Consider the following 25,267-nt stretch of genomic DNA (forward strand, 5'->3'; position numbering starts at 1 on the left):
TCACAAAAAAATCTTGCAAACCATTAAATTCAACAGAAAGGCCTTATATCAAAACAGACATATTTTAATTTTTATACATCAGATAATATGCTCACATAAAACATATATAACACTATTGTATGACGGTCTAGCTTAAAGAGCAACACAACACCACCATGGGAATTCACCCACAGGGAGAGCTGTTTGTAAATGAACTGCAAAGATTATTCGTTTGGAGTAACGTGATGTTAGTAGTAGTGACTTGAACTGAATAACAATATTTATCCCACATGAGTTAGGGCAGTATCAAATACAGAGATATTCATCCACCATGGATTACGACAGCGTCTACACTTAAATGTGTTTCTGGGGCAAGGAACAACACTTCGGTGGTCTAACTTTGGTTAGTGCAGTTCCGAGACCCGTCTTCAGGACGCAGAAAAATAGTGGCAGTGTTCTACTATAGTGCCTGGAGCCTATGCATCATAGTTAGAACCTAGAAAACAAGTAAAAACGAATTCAGTTTAAAAAAAGGCCTATAGAAAAATGCAACATGTGTGCATTGTGCAAAAAGAGAGTAGGGATACCACTGACCCGGTAAACAATTTCTTTCAAGGTGTGGCGGGTAATTTATTTAGACTTTGAGATTAGCCGTAATGTAGATTTGGCAACTAAAGAGGTCCATAATTCTAAAAATAAAATAAAATGGACATCAGGCATGTCTTTGTCCTTTGAAACCAATTATGCAGTTTATATTGCTTATAGGAAAAAGGTATGTTAATTACCAGATTCGATTTGATGATTTCTTGGAATAAATCACATTCCCTAGGTATGAAAATGCAGACAGCATTACCCATAATGCATTGTTTGTCCTGTGGGGGCACAATAACAAGACACAGGCCTCCTGTTAGTTACCTGGGTCATCATTCGGATTGAAAAAGGTATACACCCCAGTGAAAACCACTTACTTGCTGTCCACATGTAAATATAGGAACAGGTAGATTTCTCAACTCGTGTGACCACGCGTAATTCAAAACGCGGCCAAAATGTTGTCAGCCCATGTTATGGACACTCGCACTGCTGTGATCGGCAGATATGTAATTACTTTTCATAAACCTGCGTGAGAGAAAGGCAGGTATTGCCCCTTAGTTTTAATGTTGTAAATTAAAATCAACTTCAAAAGGGAACAGATGCTCTCAGAGAGGCGCTTACCTGTGAGCACCTACTCGGCGTCTTTGGGTACCGTGTTGCGTGTACAAAATAGACAAAGGACTGTCTGTTTGTGCGTGGCTCGTTTGTAAAAGGAACTTTACTAACCAAAGTTAGACCACGGAAGTGTTGTTCCTTGCCCCAGAAACACATTAAAGTGTCACTACTACTAACATCACGTTACTCCAAATGAATAATCTTTGCAGTTCATTTACAAACAGCTCTCCCTGTGGGGGAATTCCCATGGTGTTGTTGTGTTGCTCTTCAAGCTACACTGGCATACAATAGTGTTTTATATGTTTTATGTGAGCATATTATCTGATGTATAAATATTAAAATATGTCTGTTTTGATATAAGGCCTTTCTGTTGAATTTAATGGTTTCCATCATTTTTTGTGAGTAGCTTTTGCCCAGTTCTGGCGTGTGGTTGAGGTGGGAAGCTACCTTGCTGTTGTTTCTATTTTCACTCCTCCAATACCACAGCCCCATACAAAAAAAGAGGAACCCTTTATTGCTAAATTCTTTTCTTTACTGGTGTGATAGACTGAATGCAAGTTGTTGGTGTTGGGTAAGATTATATTTATGATAACTCTTCCTGATATGTGTCAACCCCAGAACGTTTTGCTTGGACTTGGTAATTATTTCGCCTTGTCCCTAGGGGAGTGGGAATATTTTTCCCTTCTCGCCTAGTCTTATACTCTTTTTAAGGGTGACCTTTTTATGTCTCTATAGTGTGTGCTTGGATTTATAGTTCCCTTTTGGGCTTAGGCAGGGTTGCCCTTTTGGGCTTACCTTTGTAGTTTCTCTTTAATTGGCTCGGGGGAACTACTGTTCCCAAGTGGTAAGTGGGATGTGCATCCCCTTTACATTTTATATAGTGAGCCAGCACAACGCCACCTTATGTGGAGTGCTGGGGAGATACACTGTATCCCCCTCTCTTACATATCGCAGACTCCTCGTGTCCGGCTAACTACTGCCCAATCTCTATCACTCCTTTCCTTAGGAAACTCTTGGAGAAGTTGGTCTTCCGCCAAATAGCTCCGCATACTGAGCTTGTTGTTTGCCTACACGACCATCAATCTGGATTCCAAGCATCCAGAGGCACGAAAACTGCACTTCTGAACACCCAAGAAGAACTGCTCGCATCTCATGACCCTAACTCCCCTGCTGTTCTCATTCTACTCAATCTCTCCTAACCACTCCATCCTCACAAAGCAGATACATGATACCCTTGGTATCTCGGAGCGGGAGCTAGACTGGCTGACCTCCTTCCTCATGGACCATCCCTCCCAGGTTATCCTGGGTTTCTCCTCCTCACCCACATCTATCTCCACTTGTGGCGTTCCCCAGGGATCTACCCTTTCGCCCTGGCTCTTTAACAACTATCTCGCCCCACTTGGTCAGCGTATCTCCACTTTCTCCCTGCACTTCCAGTGTTATGCAGATGGCAACCAACTCTTTTTCAAACTTCCCTCTGAACATCTTTTTACTGCCTCTACCATTCTTGACTGCCTGTCTGCTATCCAGTCTGGGTGCGCCTTTAATGATCTCTGTCTCAATGCCAGCAACCCCGAGATCCTTCCTATTGGGACTCCTGTTCCTTCTTTCCTCTCTTCACTCTGGCCACTCTCTATGGGCTCTCTCACCGCTCCTTCCTCTGAAGCCAGAAACCTTGGCGTGATCTTCGACTCCTCTATCACTTTCCTTCCTCACATCCTGGACCTTGCCAAGGCGGCCCATGTTTAAATCCACCTCCTCAGAGGTATCCTCCCTTTCCTCCCTTTTCCCCAGAAGCTTAATCTCTCTAGGGCTCGCTGGGCTGGATTATTGCAACACTCGTCCTCTATCAACCCCCTCCAGCTAATCCAGAATCGGGCTGCAAGACTTGTCCTTAAGCCCAGGGACTGTATCTCTCAGCCCTAAAATCTCCCCACTGGCTCCCAGTCGCTGCACGGATCAAATTCATATCCCTCTGCATCATCCATAAGGATGTCTGGGGCCTGCCACTATGCTAGCCACAACTTGCTCTCACCAAATACTCTCCCTCCAGAACTCTCTATTCCTCTGGCCTCAACTCTCTGCTTGACAAGGGCTTCTCTAAGCAGCAAGCAGGTGGCTGATCTCTATCCTCAGCTGACTCCCTCCTCTGGAGCATCCTCCCCCTTCCTCTGTCTTGAGCCAGATCTTCTCAAATTCTACAAGCTTCTCAAGACCTTCTTCTTCTCCTCTTACCCCCCCACTTTACCTCTCACACGCGTGCTAAACCCCACAGTCACTGAGATTGGTGGCCTTGGCCCTTATGGGTCCTGGCCTTCTGTCCAATCGCCTTCAGTCTCTGCCCTCAACCTGCAATTGCCTTCGGGCACCCACTGGCTTGTGTTGTTCCACAGGCCTGCACTTATTGTACTGGCAGTTGACCACTCTCCTACCAAGTGGTTACTGCCTTGCACATACCTACTGCCCTGCAACTGGCTCTCTGGCACTTACCCCCCTCCACTGTCCCTTCTTGCTCTCTGCACTTGCACATTCCGAATGTTCACAAGGCCTAGTGGGACCAGCTTTGCCTTTTGCTCATCCTGGTTAATTTAACCCATTGCCCGGTTTTGTTCCCTTGTTCCCTCCCCTTTGCCCTGTGGGCGCTTTGAAACACAATTCCTTGCTGTATAAGCGCCTTACAAATCACAATAAAATAACATTAAAAAATGACATACCTGGTAACATTTATGTTACAATTACAAGTTAACTTGAATGGCTAGTGGCAGTGAAACTATTTTTATGACTGTCACTTTTACTCGCAGGCTGTCAAATCCAGTACAGTAATGCACAGGAGAGCCCCCATTCTGCTAGAATGCTGGGATCCTTTTTTTGCCATTTCTTGTTTGTTTGTGGTTTCATAGGTCTTCCGCCATTCTAGGCGGGTGAGATCTTGGTTGAAGTTTTGTCTTCGGCAGGGATCCTTCGTATTCCCTGCTGAGGCTCCACTGTGTCTGAGAAGGTAGGAAGCAAAGGAGGAGTCCAAAACGCTCCGGCCCTTTGGCATTCACCTTGCCTGAAAGTAACCAGTTCTTACTAGGGCGTTGGCTGTCCGGATTGGACAGCCAGACCAACCCTTTCTGTAAACTGCAGGGAGAGTTTGTAGAAGTTGTGCTGTAGTTCCTGATAAATACTCTGATCCTGGAAGCCGCTGAGTCACCACTGGTGCTGAATCCTAAGATGAAGAAAAAAACATCTGTAGCGATTTCCAGTGACCAGAGAGCCTGCTGCGTAGCTGGAGCCTGATGTAACCCTTCCTTCCAAGTAACCTGGGGGTTCCGAATGCGACCACTCCTACCCAGAGGCTGGTGAGAAGCTAGTCTTGAGAAGACCTGCAAAACGAGCCATCTAAGGCCTTGTAAGATTGTTATTTTGTCCTCCCTTTGTTGCCCCCTCCTTGTCTTGTCGCGCCTAGAAACACTAGTGTACAGGCACTTTATAAATGCCATATATCATCCCTTGCTGGGGTGCAAAATGCGAATACTAGTGGACCTCGAGCTTGAGTGCAGTGCATAGCCTTCCGAAGTCCGATTTCCGTCTGAAACTTTGGTGGACTCCTGCTAGAATTCCAGAGGCACGATTCGAATCCCTGAAGTTCCCTCAACAGAACAAATCCAGTGAGCCATGAGAAGCTGCAAAGAATCTTTCGTTGGAAGCCTCCCCCGTCAATAACTGCTGCCAATTTTTCTTCAGTGTCCATTTCTTCAGTCTCCAGACCAAGAACCCAAGGACAGGATACTTTGCTGCTGTATCCTGAAGGCACCCACCCAGAAGCTCTTCTTTTCTGCTGAGGTACTGTGTTGGCTTGGGTAATACTTACCATAAATCTTGTGTGAATCCTGTGAGGCTAAGTGGGCGATTTGTGTGGTTAGGGAGTTTGCCCATACCATTTGTCCAGGTCTAATTCTGGCATGCATATAGGGAGTCTTCTGTAAAGTCCCTGAACACTTTTGATTAACATTTAAGCGAATACTTACTTGTTGAAGAAGATATCCCCTGGAACTCCTTCCTGCAACTGAAACCTATCCTGACCGTCCTACAGCTGGCTTCTAGACCACTATGGTCCCTCTTCTGCCTCTGAGAAAATGTATGCTCTAGACTAGGGAAGGACTTTGATGGTAACCTCTGTCTTGAAAATATAACAAATGTTGAAAGTACTTACTTGAAATGAAGTTAATTTGGTAACTGTATCTCTGCAATAGAATAGGTTACAAAGTGTATAAAAGTTGATACTTACCTTTAAGTTGCTGGTTGCTCCTTTTAAAAGTATAAAAGTCATTTTACCGATATCCGTTTTTTCAAATGATTTTTTGCCGACAGAAATCCCTCGAAAAACGTATTGAAATGTATTGTTTTTGATTTAGGGGTGTCCCCACCAAACCTCCCATTTTCCCATGTTATTACCCCAACCTTCTCCCCACGCTTTTATGCACTTGTCCACCCCCCCCATATATTTCGATTCGTTTTTCCGACTGATTTGTTTTGGCAAAAAAAATCTATAGAAAAAGATCCCGTCTGCAAAAGCTAGCTTTGAATTGTGTTTCACATTATAAAAAGTAATATTGTTGGTTGAGTTTTTATCATTTCTAAAGTGAATGAGTGTAAAAGCTGACCAATAGGATTTACCGACTGAGAAAACTAGGGGTATTCTCCCATTAAGACCCAGAGCATCCTCAATTCGGGGGGCGATGGCAGGGCCATCGCTCCTGGAACCCAACCCTGGGGGTGGACGATTGAGGAAGGATCACCTGTGTAGGGGAATCCAGGGTTGCCTTCGTGGGAATACCTCAGGCGAGACGCAGTATTCTGACGGGGCGATAAAAGGGGACGACGAGGAAGTCCTGGATGCCTTCATGGGATACATTGATTCCCGTCACCCTAATCTAGGTCTAATTTTCCCCAATCTCAATCCCATCATCAATGACCCACAAGGGAGGAAGGAAAGAGTCAATTGCCTAGGGTGGGGGAAGGAAGAAAAACCAACTAAAAAGATAAAGGTCTCATATTAATATCCATTCGGTATACAGTTCTTTTGCAATCGTTTTTGGGGGGGGGTTAAAAATGAAATAAATATTTGTGGGTGAAAGGAAATAATTTTTTTTAAAAAGGTGGGTTTGGGGGGTAACCCCCCCCCCAAAAAAAACGGCGATGAAGTCCCACGACAAAAAATCCCGCGGCAAAATAACGTAGAACCATCCATTCATTCTCTACCAATCTAGATCACAGGGAATACCACCAAGACTTGTGTGTATAATCAACCATCAAGAATGTGGAAGGGGGCACCCATGCCCTTGAGGCAAAACCAGGCTAGAGGATTTCCCTATGCCCATTGTCGGTTACCTGATAGAGTAGCGGAAATAAATCCATCCTCCAAAACCCTTCCATCACCCCTCCCCATTTCTAAACAATACTGGGAAGAGGAAGAAGCAACCAGAAGCAGTGAAGATGACCCATAGAAACATGGGGAAAGTAAGGGAAACCTACTATAGAAAGTACTCAAGTTGTCCCACTAATAGACTCAGACAGGGTCAGGCATTTAATAATGACCACTTACACCTGACTCCACTCGACTGTTTTTCACAAGGAGGAGAGCGAGCTGGTGATGCTGTCCAAATCAGAGAAGCCAGGGAGCAGCAGGAGTTGAAGCAGGGAATAGAACGGCATGCTGAGACACTGGCTCAGTGTATCTGAGGGGCTGCAGCGTGGCTAGGGAGCCCTGTCTCCAAGATGCCGGAGTCAGGCAGCCTGTCTCCTGCTGGTGGTGTTCGGTGCAATGCTTGTTGCCTTGGGACGTGTGCCGGCCCCAAGGGTGCCTGAGGAGCAGGTGGCGAGACCCTGATCTCAACCTCCTGTATCCAGCGGAACCGCTTGTCAATGCGATGCTGCCCGGTGAGTGAAAGTGAGAAACTCGGGAGCGTGCGTTTGACTGAAGCGGAGCAGGAGAAAGCCACAGTTTAAAGCGCCACAAACGGAAAATGAGAGAGTGTACAAAGGACACAAAAGCATAAGAAGTAAGCAGAATAAAAGAAACAGAAAAAGAGGAAGTTGCGCTAGCGACACAGAAGAAAAGTGAAGCAAAAGAAACTCTGTTACAGAGTGCAAAATGCACAGCAAAGTGTGGAGAGTGTAAAGTGTGCAGGAAGCACGAGAAAGAAACGGACAGGTGCAACGGTGCACGTTAAGGGAAAATAAACGTAAGGTGCACAAGAGGCATAATAAGAAGGCAAAGGGAGGTGCAAGTGTGCACAAGGAAAAAGCAAGAGTGCACAGTGGAAAATAAAACAGTAAAGGGAAGGTGCAAGTGAACACAAGGAAGAAGTAAATATGAACAAGAATGGCAGCAGCGAGCACCTGAAGGTGAAAGGTTTCAGAAAAGGAACAAGGAACAAAGAGGGGTTACAGATCAGAGTGGTCATGGCTGGGAGAAGCAAAGAAGCAGGCGGTTTCGAAAGTCTCTGATTTTACCCCACAAGTGAGGTTTGTGTGAAAGAACTATAAATATAAAGAAAAGGCACTTCCCGACAAGCTAAACTTGTTTTTGAAACAAAGAGCGGCCTAACAAAGTGGAATACCTATTATTTCTTGATATTGAAAGAAAAGCGAAGTACGTCCTGACAAAACTGAATGAGTGTTGTGAAAGGGACCTGTGCTTGGGGAAGGGAACCCAGAGAGGTCTAAGCAAAGTTGAAGTCTTGTTTTGTGGCGTTAAAAGGACTGAAGCTTGGGGACGGGAACCCTGAGAAGTTTCAAAAGGAACAGTTCTATTTCTGTTGTGGTGTTTGGAACTTGGACAAGTCGAAGCTTGGGGAAGGGAACCCCAATGAACCAAAAACACCAAGTATTTGACAAGATTGCAAGGGCTCTACGGAGAAGGTCTTACAAACAGCCCCTTTTGATTGAACTCATTTTGTGACATTGACCACATCACACCTGGTGAGAAGACCACCTGCAACCAACCTTGGTTTCCTATTTTCTGTTGAAGCAAGGGTCTAACCTCTCGCCTTGCCTTTTAAACCAATACCTGGCAACTCTCGCCTACTGCATTTCCATTTTATGCTAACATTTCCAGTGCTATGCTGACGACACCCAGCTCATTTTCAGGCTTCCTTCAGCCACCTCCTCTCTTTCCCTCATCTCCGATTGTCTAATCGCCATTCAAAATTGGTGTGCCGCCAACGATCTTTGTCTAAATGCCAACAAGACTGAGATCCTCCTCATTGGTACACCTTCTCCATCCATTCCTCTCCCTCTCTGGCCGGCCTCCCTTGGCTCTCCTCCTACCCCCACCTGCGAGACTAAGAACCTCAGGGTTATCTTTGGCTCCACACTTTCCTTCTCTGCACACATCTCTGACATCTCCAAAAAGTCAAACCTTTTATTGCACCTCCTTAAAGGTACTCTGCCTTTCCTCTCCTTCCCTCAAAAGCTCACCGTCTCCCAAGCTCTGGTTCTCTCTAGGCTGGATTACTGTAACAGCCTCTTTCTAAATCTAACTGTCTCCACTCTCCGCCCTTTACAACTAACCCAGAACAGGACTGCAAGACTTGTCCTTGGCCTCAAGCTCTTGGACCGTATCTCTCCAGCCCCGAAATCCCTTCATTGGCTCCCAGTGGATGCAAGGATTACATTTAAAACCCCCTGCATTGCTCACAAGGCTTTCTGGGGCCTGGGTCCAAAATACCTTCAACTATCCGTCCATAAATACCTCCCCTCTCAAGCCCATCACTCCTCTACTTTTAACTGCCTCAGGGTTAGCCGTTTTGCAAAGAAACAAGCTGGGGGTAGATCTCGGTCTTCGGCTAGGGTCTCCCTTTGGAACAGCCTCCTGGCTACCTTGAAACTTGAGGAGAACCATCTCCGGTTCTTGAAGCACCTCAAGACCTTCCTCTTTACCTCTGCTTTTGCCCCCTTTCTCCCCAGTTGATCTGTTTTCTCTCTTGGCATCATGCACCTGGCCACCCTCTGTCATTCGGGCCCAGGTACCTGCTCACCCTGCCACCCTCCTGCACTGCCTCCAGGCCACCCACTGCACTGGGGTTCTGTATCTGTACCCATACAGTCACCCTCCCACTTTTCTTCTGCACTTATCAGATATACCTTATCTGACTAAACTATCACCTGCTACTTGCTCGCTGCACTACCATGGTCAATCACCTTGTTTATTTTATTTAGTATTTATTCTGTTCTCTACTCTGTTCCGCACTTTTCACCCCCCCCCCCTTTCCATGCACTGTCCCCACTTTCCATGCACTTGCTCTTTCTTAGTGTCACTGGGCCTAGTAAGATCGTGGTTTTCTTTTTTTCCCCCTTTGTTCCCCTCCCTTTTGCCTGGTCGCGCTCTGAAGGACTTGTGTATGATATTTTCCTTTTTAAAGACTTCCTATCACATTTTTGTAAAGAGTGAGGGCACGCATAGGTTTAGACAGAGACAGACTTTTATTTTGGACTATTAGACATTGACGGCCTTTAGAAACATCAGTTGAAGGAAGAGTTAGGGCCAGTTAGGCATTACACCAACCCAGGAACCTTAATAAATAAAGGTTTTGAAATTAACATCCTTGAGTTTGTGTGTCTCTTAATACCATGCCTGTCTCACACCACCTTGAACTACCTTGTGTTGTTCTAAATGTGTGTTATTGGGTGTTTCTAAAACAGTCTTAGAGTTAATACTTATCTTTGAGTTGCATTTTAGCTGCTCTTCAAATTAAATGAGGTTCCTGACATACCTTGAAATACATTGTCTGTTTCTAAAATTTGAAACCCTGGGTTGTGCTTTCCCAAAATTGTTTTAGGGCTCTTCTAAAATAGTTTCACACAGTTCCTACTGGTCTTTGAGGTGCTTGTAGCCCCTCAGAAAAGTAGAATAGGTTACTTAATTGAAAGGCTGCTGCTCTTCTTAAACTGTAATATTGCTGAATTAATTCAAATAAGTACTCTTACTTGCCTGTCTGAAGTCACTGTGTGTGGTTATAAGAGTACATGCAATATGACTCACCTTTTGGTTTGTGCTTTCCCTGAATTGCTTCTGGGCACTTCTAGAATAGTTTACTGTATCCACATTTATCATTGGAAAGCTGCAGGCCTCTAGGTATTATACAAGTTAAGTTACTCCCTCTGAACTGTGTTCTAAAAATTAACATTGGTATGTAACAATATCATTTCTTGATAGAAGAAAATTAGATATGTTGTAAGACATACTTGTAACAGTGTTGGTCTAATTAAGTGTGTCTATCACTGAATAACATGGCATATTGGGACCAAAAGGTTTTATTGCCCTTGAATTACTTATTGTATTCTGAAAGTATACCCAACTTGGTTTTACACCTCAAGAATAGCTTAATGCCATTATGAATGTGTTATAGGTTTGATTCACCTTCGTTGCTTATTGTAGTTTAAATAGTGTTATCCTTTGGTTTGTATACCATAAGTATTGAGTTCGTTTTTATAATTGTGTTTATATGATATCTGACAGTACTTACTTTTCCCAAGATTTATCTTGGCCTACTTGTGTTTAAATAAACCCTTTATATTTGTACAATACATAGTGCTTGGGTGTTTCTTTATGCTACAATTTCTTTGTACCAAGCTACAGCCCTCTCTTCCTCCTAAAATAAGCCTGGCTGCTCAGTCTGCGCTACCAAATGTTCTTATGCTAAGAGTGGAGTTTTGTACTGCCTCAGATATGGTTTTATGAAGCCCTTAGTTGGACTTTGGAAGAACTGTTGGTGTCGGTAGCATTATTTTCATTGAGATTGAGTAAGATCTGCATGTAATCTGCATAGTTCGTGTAAGAGATTCCTTTGTCATCCAGCAGGTCAAATAGGCTTTTTGTAAATATGTTGTATAGGGGCGGGGAAACAAACAAAGCTTGCGGGACACCACAAGTAACCGGAGCTGGAAGGGCTGCATCGTTAGCTGATAACACTCATGGACCTCGCTGATAGCAAGAATGAAATCCAGGTGATGGCGTCTGGAGAAAAATGAGCTGAGTCAAGGTCTCGACACAGTATTTGGTGGTCCTGCAAGTCGGAGACAGCCGACAAGTCTAGCAGCAAGAGCAGGAGGGCGTTGCCAGGATCTTTGATCTCATCCAGTTGGTTCTTTAGATCCAGCAGAGCAGATTCAGTACCATAGCCTGGGCGGAGGTCGGACTGGCGCAAGCCCAGGAGGTTATTAGATTCCAGGTAGTGCCGAATCTGAAGGTAAGCCGTACGATCCAAGATCTCCAGAAGGAAGGGGAGGGTGGTGATGGGACAGTTGTATGTATGGAATGTTAATGTCCAGGGTAGTTTTTTTTAGTAGAGGAAGCACCCAAGCACCCTTAAGGCTAGTGGGGATTGAGCAGGAGGAGAATGAGGCATAGATAAAAGTAGCAAAGAAGGGTGCAAGTGGTTCAGCACAGTCCTTGAGGGCTGCTGCTGGCCAGATATCTCCCTGACAGCCGGAGGGTTTAAGACCTTTGACGATTTGAATGGCCTCCAACTCTGAGATGGTTTTAAAACTAAAAGAGGGAAGATTTTGTAGGGTGGCTTGGATCCCAGTAGGGGTGGCAACATTTGCAGCATTGGCGATGGAGTTTTTTTTGCTGATTTTTTTTTTGGGGAGCGTGTCAATTTTAAGTAGTATGCTAATTGAATCTTAGCACAGTAGGTGCTGTACTGAGTGCAGTTGTCAGGCGGAGGCACGGATGATTTGAGCTTGCGCATGATGGCCTAGAGCTCCCGAGTGCTGGATTTCGCTTTTTCAATTCTAGTGTTATAGTCTGTTCTTTTTTTCACAGAGAATGGCCATTTTATGCACCCTTTCTGCCTGAATGAAGCAGGCTTTGTTAGGGTCAGTGGGGTTGCGTTTCCATTTGGTTTCCACCTGGCGTTTGAGAAGGTGGAGGGCTTGGAGTGCTGGTGAGAAACAAGCATTGTTGTGCGCGATTGCTCTGGCTTTTCTCTGGGTTAGAGGTGCCACAGTTTGATGGCCTGAATAAGTGTAATGTTGTCGTGGTCAACCAGGATGGCCCGGTCATTGCAGAGAGTATGCGAGTGGAGAACTTGGTTCAGCAGTGGCAGAATGCGGGTTATGGTGATATTTGTGGTCATCCGGGTGGGGGTAGAGGGTAGTTAGAGGGGAGCCAGTGCGGGAGGGAGGTTTGACGCTGGTAGTGTAAATTAAATTATGTGATCCGTCCAAGGACAAGGCTGATTGGAAGTGAATGCAATGTTGCAGTTCAGGTCAACAAGCCAATCAAGGATGCATACATCCTTTGGAATGAGTAGGACTGAGGATGTGTTGTGCGAAGCCTAGCACATTAAGGGAGCTAACCAAGGAGAGAGCATTTAGGTCAGCTTGATTGTTAAATCCCAAATTGAGGTCGCCAAGGAGAATGGTTTTTGGACATAGGTTTGGAATTGGGGAGGTGTATGATATCCTCTTCGAAGGAGAGGATAGGGGCAAGGGGCACAGTAAACTACATGTATAGTTACAGTGGAAGTGTGAGCTAGGTTAAGTTTAGTCGTCAGGAGTTTCCCAGTTGGGAAAGTAGTGCTACCAATTTCTCTAAGTGGTAACGAGATTCTTGCTATAAGTGCGACACCGCCGCCTCTTGTGTCCGCTCTGTCTTTCCGATATATAGCGAAATTTGGAGGTATTGCAAGGGATAAGGACGGGCTGCAGGCAGTGTGGAGCCATGTTTCCAAAATCACTAGTAGATCAAGGTAGTTGGCTGTGATGAGATCAGCGATAGGGGGTGGGCAGAGACTGATTCACATTTTAGAAAAGACGGTGTTGGATTGGTTGTAGGCTTGCATACGTTGAGCTCAGAGACTGGACGAGACGGTAGCGTGACAAATCTGAGTCACAGGAGAGTGGTGGTCATGGAGGGCGCAAGATGAGGCACAAGATGCTAGTTTAGTAATACCTAGTCGGACTGCATTGCATCCGGAGTACTGAGAGGTGTAGGGTTGCTTTAGGGTGTCCATCCGTAAGGTGCCGGAGGAGTCATGCTCGGACAAGTTGGAGGTGTAGTACATGAAAGGGCAAGGTGGCAGGATCATGGAATTGAGGTATTCACCTGAAGGAGACGCTCATGAGTGCAATAGATTTGGACTATGAACATCAGGCAACCTCTTGTGCTCCGATAAAACAGTCTTGGAAACTGCGGGTCAGGAGATTAATTGTAAATGGGTGGACACTGCTGGAGAGTGAGTCTGGTTAACATCAGAATTCGGCATGGTGATCAGTAGGGCATTGGCATGTAGGACGAGTGGTAAGGAAAAGAGGAAAGAGCTTGATAGCTCACTCGGTAACCTAATAGGAGAGGCCACCGAATAAACATGCGTGTCGGAGGTGCGTGCCGAGAGGCGCCTCAGTGTTTCATGACCTAGGCATGGGCGCAATGTTTTAGGCTGAGGGCTACTGAAGCTAGGATGCACTTGTGTGACTCTAGGCAAGCAAGGGTTGAACTGATGAGCAGGAGTATGCGTCGTGAGGTGGGTACGCCTTACTGCACTTAAGCTCCCTCTTTAGCAAGTAAGTGAAGTTTAACCTGAGCTCTGAAGAGATCCACAGTTGGGCTAGCTCAGATTGTTATGGGCAGTGGGTTCCAGTGGAGCTGGGCGAGTAGGAAGAAAGAGCGGAAGCGAGGAGGAGGAACATGGAGGGTATGGGCGAAGTTCAGTGCAGAGGAGGATTGGAGGAAACAAGATGTGGGTAAACTGAAATACAATCAGACAGGTACTGAGGAGCAAGACCATTGATATCTTTGTAAACAAGGAGACAGAACTTGAAAGGAGTGGTTGTGAATGGAGAGCCAACCAGTATGTTGTCGGTAGGTAGAAGTGGGGAAGGATCTAGGTAGGTTGTAGAGCGTGCGTGTGGCAAAGTTGAGGACATTGTCTAGAGGGATGAAGGTGAGGAGAGGAAGGCCTAGGAGTAGGCTTGAGCATGAGTCCAGTTTGCTGAGCACAAGAGTGGAGAGTTTTTGTAGAGTGGTTAGTAAGACAAAGACAAACAGCAGAAGCAGTGATAGTGATGAATTGTTGCAGTCATAAGTCGCTATCTAAGAGGACCCCAAGATAGCGAGACTTGGGTGCGGGAGCAAGAGGGCCAGGCGTGAAGGACATAGGAGAAGGGAGGGTAGGGATGGCATTAAAAACTGTGGGAAAGAGAACTTCTGTTTTGAAAAGCTCAACATGAGGCAGCGCAGAGCCATCTAATGAAGAATTGCAGTGAGACAGTTCGTAATCTGTTCAGAGATGGCTCGGGTGAAGGAGGGAAAGAAGACAAATATTTGAGTGTCATCAGCAAAGAGGTGACAGTGAAAGCCAAAGGACAAGATACTTTTTTCTAGGGCAGAAGAATAGAGGGTGAAGAGCAGAGGTCCAATAATTGATCCTTCGGGGACGCCAACAGGGGGAGCATTAGGGTCAGAGGTTTGCGAGTTCAAAGAGGTTTTAAGGAATCGTACTTCCAGGTTGGAGGCGATCCAGGTATGAGCAGATTTACGAAAACCCAAGGTCCTGGAGAGCGAGGAGGTGAGAGGAGTGGTCGACAGTGTCAAAAGCGGCAGAAAGCTCCAAAAGAATTAGTATAGAAGAGAGTTTGGCATGATGAGAAAGTTGGATACACGCACAACTGCAGTCTCGGTGGTGTATTTACTATGGAGGTCAGATCGAAGTTTACCTCCAAGGCCATTATCCTCAAGGTACTTAGTGATCCGGTGAAAGACCACCCGCTCAAGGACCTTTCAATAACAGTGAAGGAGAGAAACTGGGCAATAGCTGGGACGTTTGGGTCGGCAAATGGTTTCTTCAATAGGGGTAAGACAGTTGCAGATTTGAAGGATGCAGGAAAAAGTAAAGCAGAGATTGAAAGTTAAAGATCTCAGAGACATGAGGGAAGTGATTGAGGGCAAGTGTTTCACCATTTCGGGAGGAGAAAGGTCAATAGGGGCGCAGGGTGGGTTGGCACTGAAAAGGATGGGTGCTAATTCAATAGGAGAGGTGGGGGAGAAGTAGTCAAGCGTAGAAGTGGTAGGCAGAGGTGGTGGACAGAAGGAGGGTTGGGGGGGCAGAGAGGGGAGGGCTGTGCGAGTGCCATGAATTTTAGAGATTGTATAGTAAAAGTAGTAAGCAAAGTATGGATGACAGTTTGCCGGGGTGATTGCTACTGGTGGAGATTAGGTTTCTGAAGGAGGATTTGGCAGAGTCCAGAGCAAAGGTTAGGGCAGCAAGGGAATCTTTGGAGGCTTAGTGGGTAAGGTGTCCATAATTTGTCCAGCATGGTATGTCATGGTACATGTTTGTTTTGAGGGTCTGAATTTCAGAGGTGAGCCAAGTCAGAGGATGGGAATGTGTGAATGTGTGAGTAGGTTAGTGTTGGTCAAATGGAGTCATATAGAAAGTCAATCGAAGATGCATGAATGGTGCAAACAAACAGGAGAGAGGTCCTCACATCATCAAGTTAAGAGGCAAGTGAGTCCTGCCTGAATTTCCTCTTAGTCATCGAAGAGGGGAGACGAGGAGTAGAAGTTTGAGGGACCGAAATGTTAAAGTGAACAATGGAGTGATCAGATAGAGGGGTCAATGGAGAGGTCAGAGGCAATGGAGATGTCAGAGGGGGGAGTGAATTATATAGAAAGAGAAGGTCAAGAGAGTTCCCACCAGAGGGTAGGCTGATCAAGGAGGGAGTGGTCAGATAGGAGGGAGTTAAGTTTAAGGCAGGTAGCTTCAGAGGGATTGGGAAGGTTTAAGTCTGCCAGTATGACAATGGGGATGTTAGTAAGAAGTGGCTCCAGGTGAAGGGTCAGATAAGGGGAGGACGAGAGAACCAGGGGCTCGAAAGAGATCCAGAACAGTGAGAGGAGTAGGAGGGGGGTGTTGAATAGAGCCGTTTTCAAAAGAGCAAGCTTTAATGCCTGAGGTGGGTACCAGAGTGTGTTGAGGGCTTTATTGATAAGGAACACCACACCGCCGCCCTTCCCAACAGGTCTGGGATGAGAGAAGGTAGCTGAGTCAGTGTGGAGAGCTACTACTGAGTGATGAAGGGAGAGCCAGGAATGGACATTGAGGGTGATAAGAGTTGAAGTGGTCATTGATGTAGGAAGACTTGTTGCAAAGGGATTGTGCATTCCAGATGCCAAGCGAAAGAGTGAGGAGGAGGTGGTGGTGAGGGAGATGAGGAGAAGGCGATGTGCGGTAGGCAAGGGGCATATATTAGGTTGGAGATCCTGGGAGTGTCTTATTTGAGGGGTGCGGGTGCAGGGGGGGGAAGAGGAAGACTGATGCAGAAGTTCAACCAAGTTGAGGCTGAAAGATATGAGAGAAGGGAAAGAGAAGAGTGAGGAGGCAGTGGAATGGAGAGAAATCAAGATGCATGATGGAGGGTAGAAGAAATAGGTAAGTGAAGACAATGAAGAAAGGGTGCAGTCAGAGAGGGTAGGTTTGGCATGTAGAGGGGAGGGGTGGATTGCTGGCTGAGAAAAAGCATATGTAAGTTCTGAGTTGGGTTAGAGTGGGGCTATAGGTAACCAAATATCAGCTAACGGGCCCAGAACAGCAATGTTCCTTAGTCCTGTGAGGTGACAGAATCTCTGGAATGAATGATTGTCAATGGGTGTAAGACCACTATGTGTGGAAGCAGAGTTCAGGTTAGGGGTGAGCTTGGTGATGGTCCTGGCTTGAGCAAGTGTTCTGGCCAGAGGGAAAAACCTTATTGAAGAGAAAATCTCCAGGCAGTCACATGTCTCTCTGCGAGCCAGTCAGTGTTCCAGATGGCCTCCACACTTTCAGGCAGAGTGTTGTAGGCCAGACCGGAATATCTGAAAGACTATATGGATTAACAACTGTACAGGGGAAGATGTGTGCCATGCAAGTAGCTCTGACTTTATGCCACTCTACCGCATCCACGTGATATCCAGTCAAAGAGAGAATGGGAAGCAGGGCAGTTGCATGGGCCTTGCGTTGGAATCATATACTTCACGTGAGGCCAAATAAAGTTTGTGAAAACACTATAAGCTCTTCTTGCATTTGTCACTACTTCACCAGAATTTGGTAAATCCATTTGTGGACAGTCCATTCCTGCCTGTTTGCATGGTTCATTGTGAAGAATTAAGCACCTTCTTCCTCTAACAAATCACTGATATTCAAAAGAATATTACTAAAAGAAAATGTGATTTAGAAGACTTAGTACAGGTCCAGCCTTCTCAGACTTAAGTTCCAACCAGTCCTTCCCACCAATATTTTGCCATTGCTGAAAGCCCTTTGTTTTACCGGTCGAAGTGAGGACACCCTTCCGGCATTAGCTGTGAAACACTCTCAGGCTATAGTTCATCCCTATTACCAATTGTATATATCTATCCTTATCTGAAGGAATAGTTCCTGATGCTTTGAAACCGTCAGTTATCACTCCACTCCTTAAAAAGCGCTCACTTAGTCCTTCTGATCCAAATAACTTATCACCCTGTTGCTAGCTTGCCAGGGCCATCCAAGATCTTGGAACATACTGTTATATTTCAGCTCCAACGGTGTACAGAGAGCATTATCTTTGACAGCTACCAGTTTGGATTTCGGACTAACCATGGGACAGAGAGTGTTGAACTCAGTCTGGGGTGTTATTTTGCTGGCAGGTGATGTGGGATGCCTTATTGGTGATGCTTGATCACTCAGCTGCCTCCAATACTGTGGACCAGCAGGTTCTCCCATCTACCCTCGCACCTAAAACAAATGTTTCAGCTGAAGCACCTAAATGGTTGCAGTTGATTTTGAACAACCATGACCAGAGAGTCAGATTAGGCCCTCTTCTTTCTTCATCTTCCCTGATGGATTATGGAGTTCCTCAAGGCCTCCCGGTCACCACTGCTGGTTATCCTCCACACTTACCCTTTATTTTCCAACTTTGCTAAATATGATTTGTCATAACATTCCATTGCTGATGATATTTGAGTATATGTCACTGCAAAAGAAGCTACGGGAGATTTTAATGATATTGCTAGAGGTATTGTATTGTTTATTTATATAGCACCTATGCATAGGAAAGTGTTTCAAAGCGCTCAAGGAGGGTGGGAACAAGGGGAAAAACAACAGTCGTTCAGAGCCCTTGAAATTCGGAGATGATAATCGTCTGCAGAGTAAGTGTGTAAAATACATTTAACAGTTGAGACACAGAAAATAGGTCCGAGAGTGATTCTGCAGTTTTACCAGTGCAATTAAGGGGAGAAGACAAGAGAGGACAGACGATCACTAGGTACTTTGCATTTGGATCGTGCAAGTGCATAAAAGGTCACACAGAGGGGGAGGTCCAAGTGAACCCAGTCGGCAGAGACTGGGGTAAGTGCAGAGAGAGTCACTCTCATGGATTTTTGTAAGTGCAGTGAAGGTGGGTGGGTGGTCGTAGGCCCCTGAGGCAAGTGCGAAAGGACTGGCGAGTGCGCCCAGGACCGGTGAGACTCTGAGATACACCAGGTTGGCAGTCAGAAAGCTGTAAGGAAGAGGATGGAGAGAGCAGAGGGCTAGGTTAGCAGGGTAGAGGGAGAGCGAAGGAAGAGAAGAGGAAGGTCTTGATGAGTTTCCGGAACTTAAGGAGGTCAGGCTCAAGACAGAGGGCAGCAGGGAGGCTATTCCAGAGGGAGGCACCTGCTGAGGATAAGGATCTCCTCCAAATCTCTGCTTGGAGAACCATCTCACTCGCAGAAGGTTGGAGGTAGATGAGTGGAGGGCTTGGCAGGGACAGTATTTAGGTAGGGAGCGGTGCAGGTAGGTAAATCCCAGGCCCCAGAAAGCCTTATGGACAATGCAGAGGGTCTGGATGAAACAGGTCGATGCACTGTGGACTCCAGCTAAATCCCAGCGCAACATAACTCATTTTGCTGGATCCATATACAGTTAAAATAAATCAATTTGCTGCCCTTTTCCCACAAATCATTTCGATGTGCCTCTGACCTTTGGCAAGAAAATCAAGAACCTCAGAATCTTAATGACAAGTAGATCTACACATGACCACATATATAGGGTAAGTGCTAAAGACCTCATGCATTAAAGTCTAACGGATTCATTGGATTCTCTCTTTACTCCATAAGGACCCCTGCTGTTGGGTCTCTCACCAACTCAAACTTGTTCATGCCAATGCTCTCTATGCTGGTATCTGAAATTGCCAACTGCAATGTCTTCAACAGTATACAGTGATTTTACCAAAAATGTTTTTTGATGGATTGTTTAACCGAAACAGTTCCATCGAAAAAACACTGTTGAGGGAGTGGGGGTTAAGGGGTTCAAACGGGTGGGCAGGGGGTTCAGGTGGGGTTAAAAACATAGGGAAACAAGAGGGTTTGGGGGAACCCACCTCCAAATAGTTTTTTTAAAAATCAGTGATTTTTTCGATGTATTTTCTTCAATAAAAAATGCATTAAAGAAAACTTGGTAAAATCACAGTGAACCGTCTTCAGCACATCCAAAACGCTGTCATACATCACTTCTTCGGCTTGTCTGTGCAGGATTTCGTTTTCCTCCTTAGACAATGCTTATAATACACTTCTTTTGAGTTACAGAATAATTTCCAAAATCTTGTGTTTGGTATTTAAATGCCTGCATGACGCTGCCGAACACAACGATCAGGAACACAAGATCCTGCAGTACAAACCAGCTTGATCTTTGCAATGAGAGAACTCCTAAGCCCTGGTTATTCCCAAATCTAGGTTTAAAATAAGAGGAGAATGCACATTTCCTATAAAAAGAAGAAGCACCATCAAATAATTCTGATCTTTTTGAAAAGCTTTAAAGAAACATCTTTTCCGTTAAGCAACCATCATTGGCCCATACTCTACCCCTTTTGGTTACCTTTACTCGCGCCTAGATGAAGTCTACACTGCCAGACATTTGCATAACCTATGGCCCTTGCTTGGAAAGTAAGGTTTAGTTTAGTTATATCTTGGTTCTGGGGTATGTCAGATCTTACAAGTTTTCTGAGGCAGTTGATGGAGGGTTCCATTTACGTCCAGTTTTAGCAATTTTTTCTGCCGTCATTATCTGGAGCAGCCTTTTGTTCATTGTTCTGCCCATGGTAATATTGGTTGAGACATTACGTGGTCTACAATTTCACTGCAAAGTCAAATTGTGTCTAGTTCTTGGCTGAGGCCCAACATCAGTCCCTTGGAGAGTACAGGCTGCTCACCATTTAAAGTATGTGCATAAAGACGCTGATTACTGATAGTTGATTGAGGTGAGATCTCCCAGTGGACGCTCAGTGTTTCACAATTTTAGAGATTGCTGTGAGCTTTCTCGATCTTTGAAGACCATAGTTTGCTCCTCATAGGTTATGGAGTTGCTAGTTCCTCCAAATTAAGAGGATTGTGTCATAATAGTTATGTTTATCTCATGGTCAAGCTGTGGTGTTGGGGCGATTACTTGTTTTCGTAGCCCTATCGTGAGGGTATCTCCTTTTCTCAGTCTGGTTCAGGTAGCATTGGAATATGAGATGATTCCTTATTATTGCTGATGCGTTCCTGCATGTCTCAGCTTATACTGTTTTATAGGTAAGGACTGGGTGGATTTGAGGTCCTTATGGCATTAGATGATTTCTTGCAACCAGCATTTGGCAAAAGACATACCCATCACAGAAGCACCTTAAGACAATTGAATTTGTTATGTATGCAATATAAGTGGTCATTTCAATAGCACAATCAATAACGCAATACATCAGACAGGTTGCCCTGAACTAGTGTTAGCCATTCTGCAAAACAGCAAAGATGCTGCCCTACAATGTACAATTTGTGAGTGAAAATTAGAGGGAATTTGTTCCCCTATTTCTGAACAAGTGCACCTCTTACCTTCTTTCAGTTCGTGAATAATCTCGTCGGGAAGGATGAAGTTCTTTTCAGAGTTGGGAAATGGAAGGATTTCAGACTCGTGCTGTCAAGAGACATAATAAACACAAATATGTCTATTGGGGAGCATATAGATAGTTCAGGTCAATCAACCACCCTCAACATGAAAGGAAGATGTAACCAGATGCTGATTCAACCACAGTGGAAAGATAGATTGAGCATATACAGCTAAGCAAGGGTCTTAGGATGTGGACAACAAATATGCAGCAATTATTTTCTACAAGAAATGCTTTCAAAAAGAGCTTATGAAATACGCCAATTCAAGCTATCTTTGCATTTTCAAGGCACATCAGCATTTTACTTAGGACCAGTATACACCTTTAAGTCACATCCCACCAAACTTCAAAATACATGGAAAAAATTGATAATCCACAGCAATTCTTCAATTTATTAGGAAGGTCGGTGGACCGCCAGAGTGTGGGAGAAACAGTCTTTTGCAAATGCATCTTCTTGTTTCTCAAGCATATGTCTGTGGTTTCAATAAGTCAGCAGCAATCATGAGACCATAAGTTGGCGTGGTCAAGGTGTTATATTGTAATGGGTGCTGCTGCCATCAAATTGATAAAAGCCCAACAAGGATTTACGTGATCTAATGTCAAACAACAGGCTTTTTTAATGAATGCTCTTGTGATGGACACCAGAAATGTAATGTAATGTAATAAGGCATTTGTATAGCGCCTATTCCCATTGGTAAGGCATCAAAGCGCTGTAGGTGAACAGCCTTGAAGGCTCGAAGTACAAGGAATGACGATTGGTCAGAGGAGTTTAGAATGTGTGTGTGCATTTTAGACACTACAAAGGTAGGCAGGGGTGGCTAAGTCCCTGCTATTGACCCATGTAGAGCTGGCTTCTGGATGGGTTCTCTCAAAGGCTGTCAGGAGAGTATGCGAGTCGAGGAGACTGATTATGTGTCCAGTTAGACCGATTTTCTACTGTGGGACTTAGTTGCATCTAGAGGCAGGGGTGTTGTGCGATGGGTCTTCAAATAGCAGATGATTGCAGATGTGTGCGGGTCAAGGTGTATGGAATTAAAAACTCTCCTTCTGTGTCCCTTTTACTGTCCCCAGTATTATCTACAGGACCCCTGCCAAATTCTGGCCATTATCAAAACTTCTTAGCATTGGCATCATCATGTAACAACTTGATGTAAAGAGCTCCAGAATTAGATGGACATCATCTACTTGCTTATCTACCAGTATAACAATCAGGCATATGACCCTCATATAGAAATGAATTAATTCTCCTAAATATCAAGTAATGTGTCTGCCAGAGTTGGACACTAATCAGCAGACGGCTCAAATTCTTCTTCCACATTTTGGCAGTGTTCAATATCATAGACCACAATATCGTCTTTGAATGACAAATTAGAACTCTAGAGTATGAGAATCACCTGGCTAAAATTACTCTTTCCCCAATCGATCCAAACAACCCCAGGCTTTGCAAATTATTTAATATCCCCCTAGACCTGCAGGTTGAGAAACTTAATTTACTTACTCGACCTAAGAGAAATGCACTCGACACATAGTGACGGGTTCCAATAAGTTTACTAGCGCTTTACTGTAAAACGGTGTGCGTCGTCATAATAACCCCACTTCATGTTTGGCGCGCTGCTGCAATCCAGAGGCCAGTGAGACAAAAAACGCGTGTTTTTGACATTTACTGCAAACGTTGGTTTCAAACATCCCAAAATGTTGCACTTCCCAGCAAGGTAGAGTACAATGCAAATGGTCCTCGACCTTCATAAAAACTCCTCTACTATCTGAGTGGCTGAGTATATTTTGCGAGGTCTGAAATTAAGCTTGCTTCTTTCCACCCCCTATGATACACCACTGCCTGGAAAGTTCCCCTAGACTTCACAGCCTCTTGATCTTTAACATCTGCATGCGCACCCAACTGATATCATAATAATATTTAATAATGAAAATGAAATGAAAGCAGATGACACCCAAATAGAGATCAGAGCATTTTGGTCTCTGACAACTTGTCTGAAAACTCCAGCCTCTCCTGAGAGGTCTTTCAGATTGCCTGAAGTAAATTGAACCGTAGATGAACTACAACTATCTATCCCTCAAAATGAAATACCAGATCATGTTTGTTGGAACCCGGGCACCCCTCCGTACTGCTTTCATTTGACCCAATTAAACATTTACGTTTTTCAGTCCAATCTGCACTTTCATTTTGAGTATAATTTGATCAGAAACACAAAATGAACACGACAGTAAAATATTTTAGTTACCACCTCTTTCCTTAACATTGCACGCTTTCTCCACACACCACAGAGACTCTCTCATCAGAGCCACCATTCTCTCGACTGAACTATTCATATGCCCTTTGAATAAGTCTAATTCAATCTTTTATTGATCAGTTACAAATGAAGGCTCTGATATTTAAACTGAATAATAATAAACAGAACGGACCCATCTGTTAGCGAAGATCCTTACCTCACCTCTGCACAAAGCATCCCTTTGCATTCAAATTCTAGCAATCCCATATTTTCCAAGTCAGACAATAGGGGAACAGGCTGCCATGAAAACACAAAGTGACAGTGTTCCCAATTACTGTTGCTGTTAAGCTGTCGGTTCAATCCGTTCTCTGCCCCTTACAACACATTTCTGTGGATGAAAATGTGCATGGAATGTGTGTCAGTGTTAGGGACTTTCAGATCAAGGTTGGGGATTTGTGAGGTGGATATAAAGTGTGTATATATATATATATATATATATATATATATCTCCTAGCTGATCGACATTCTTCATACCACAAGGTCACAAGGCAAACAGTAGGCTTGTATCTCATAGAAAAGGATTGACAAACACAGGTGTTCTGGAGTTTTACTAAAGTCCAACTGTGGTAGGACTGTAGAAGACTCACTCTTGGATTTACAGGGTTCCAACCCTTAGGTTTCGCATTGACTATCCAAAAGGTTTGGTAGCTATAGTCGAGCAGCCAGGCTTAGTCTAGGAGGGAGGAGGGCTGTCGTTGAGTACAAAGACCTTTGAGTACACTTATAGACAAGGAAAAACTTACACACTGCAGTTATCCAAATTGGGATATTTATTATATACACTAGTTCAATGTTAAACTTAAAATGAAATTCAGGTAAGTAAGGAAAGGTTCACGCATCTATACACTAGGACATTTGCTTTAGCAATACGCAGTTCAATAGTATACCTTTAGATGAGAAACCAGTAAGTAAGAAGAGTAGCTTTAGGTTATCAAATCATTTATCAACCAACATTTACTAAATAACAATACTAGTGAGTTAGAAGTCCAATCCTATCTGGGGAATGAGAGTCTCAAAAGGTCAGATGGGGCACTGGGGAACCAGTGGCCTGTGGGCATCATGTTAGGGAGAATTCTCAGAAATGTGCTAATTACCTCTACCTTAGAAACCCCAAGCATCTTTGCTGGATTTCAAGGACTTGAGAGAGTGAAACCCTTTTCCCCCCACTTTCTCGTGTGTTTAAAATGCGATTTTGTACTCGGTTTCTCTTTTGGTTGTGGAGTCTGAAAAACTCCATAGGCATCATCTTTTACATTGTGTGTCACAGTACCTTCAGTGCAGTGACACAGGACAGTCTTTCAGATTTCCCAGGGGTTTGAATACCTTCTCTGGGATAAACTACTGTTTCCCCGTGCAGTAAAGTGAAATTGACTTTACTTACATTTGTAACTTTCTAGACCCAGCACACACTTACAATAGGGTGGTGGAGGGGTTACTTAGTACCCCCTTTGTCTAGCTTCTCATGTAACATTTTTGTGTTACCCTTTCCTGACTGAATGGCTGGTGGCAGTGGTTTAATTTTTTACTACCATTATCGGATTTTACCGCAGGTTGCGTTCGCAGCTACGGTAAAGCACCCATGGGTGCCATTTTTGTCAAAATGGCCCGGTCGTCTTTTTTCGCCATTTATTTGTGGAAAGGTACTTCTTGAGATTTACTCTGTGCGCCAAACCAGGTTTGGTCCCTTTGTTCATTTTGCCTTTGGCGGGATTCACGAGTGAAGTCCGCCTCTGGCTCCAGGGTGTCTGGCAGGGGCAGGAAGCAAGGGAGGTGCCCGAAATTCCCTGTGCTTAGTCTCTGAGGAGACAGGAAAGCACGCTTAGGTGATTGGCCGGCTGGCTGTCCGGCAAGGACAGCCACCCTGCTGGGTGACTGACAGCTAGGCTGGAATG

At 44.7% G+C, this 25,267-nt stretch overlaps 1 protein-coding gene across 1 annotated transcript in view; it reads right to left on the reverse strand.

Annotated features, from left to right (window-relative positions):
- Window positions 1-25,267, reverse strand: part of MRGBP (MRG domain binding protein) — a 169,672-nt gene that overhangs the window by 20,293 nt on the left and 124,112 nt on the right. Inside the window, exon 3 of the mRNA XM_069650777.1 lies at window positions 21,035-21,116. Within this exon, the coding sequence (XP_069506878.1) occupies window positions 21,035-21,116 (82 nt within the window). The remainder of the gene's footprint in view (window positions 1-21,034; window positions 21,117-25,267) is intronic.

This window comes from Ambystoma mexicanum, chromosome 3p, assembly GCF_040938575.1.
Source record: "Ambystoma mexicanum isolate Mex_15411 chromosome 3p, UKY_AmexF1_1, whole genome shotgun sequence".
Classification (NCBI taxonomy): domain Eukaryota; kingdom Metazoa; phylum Chordata; class Amphibia; order Caudata; family Ambystomatidae; genus Ambystoma; species Ambystoma mexicanum.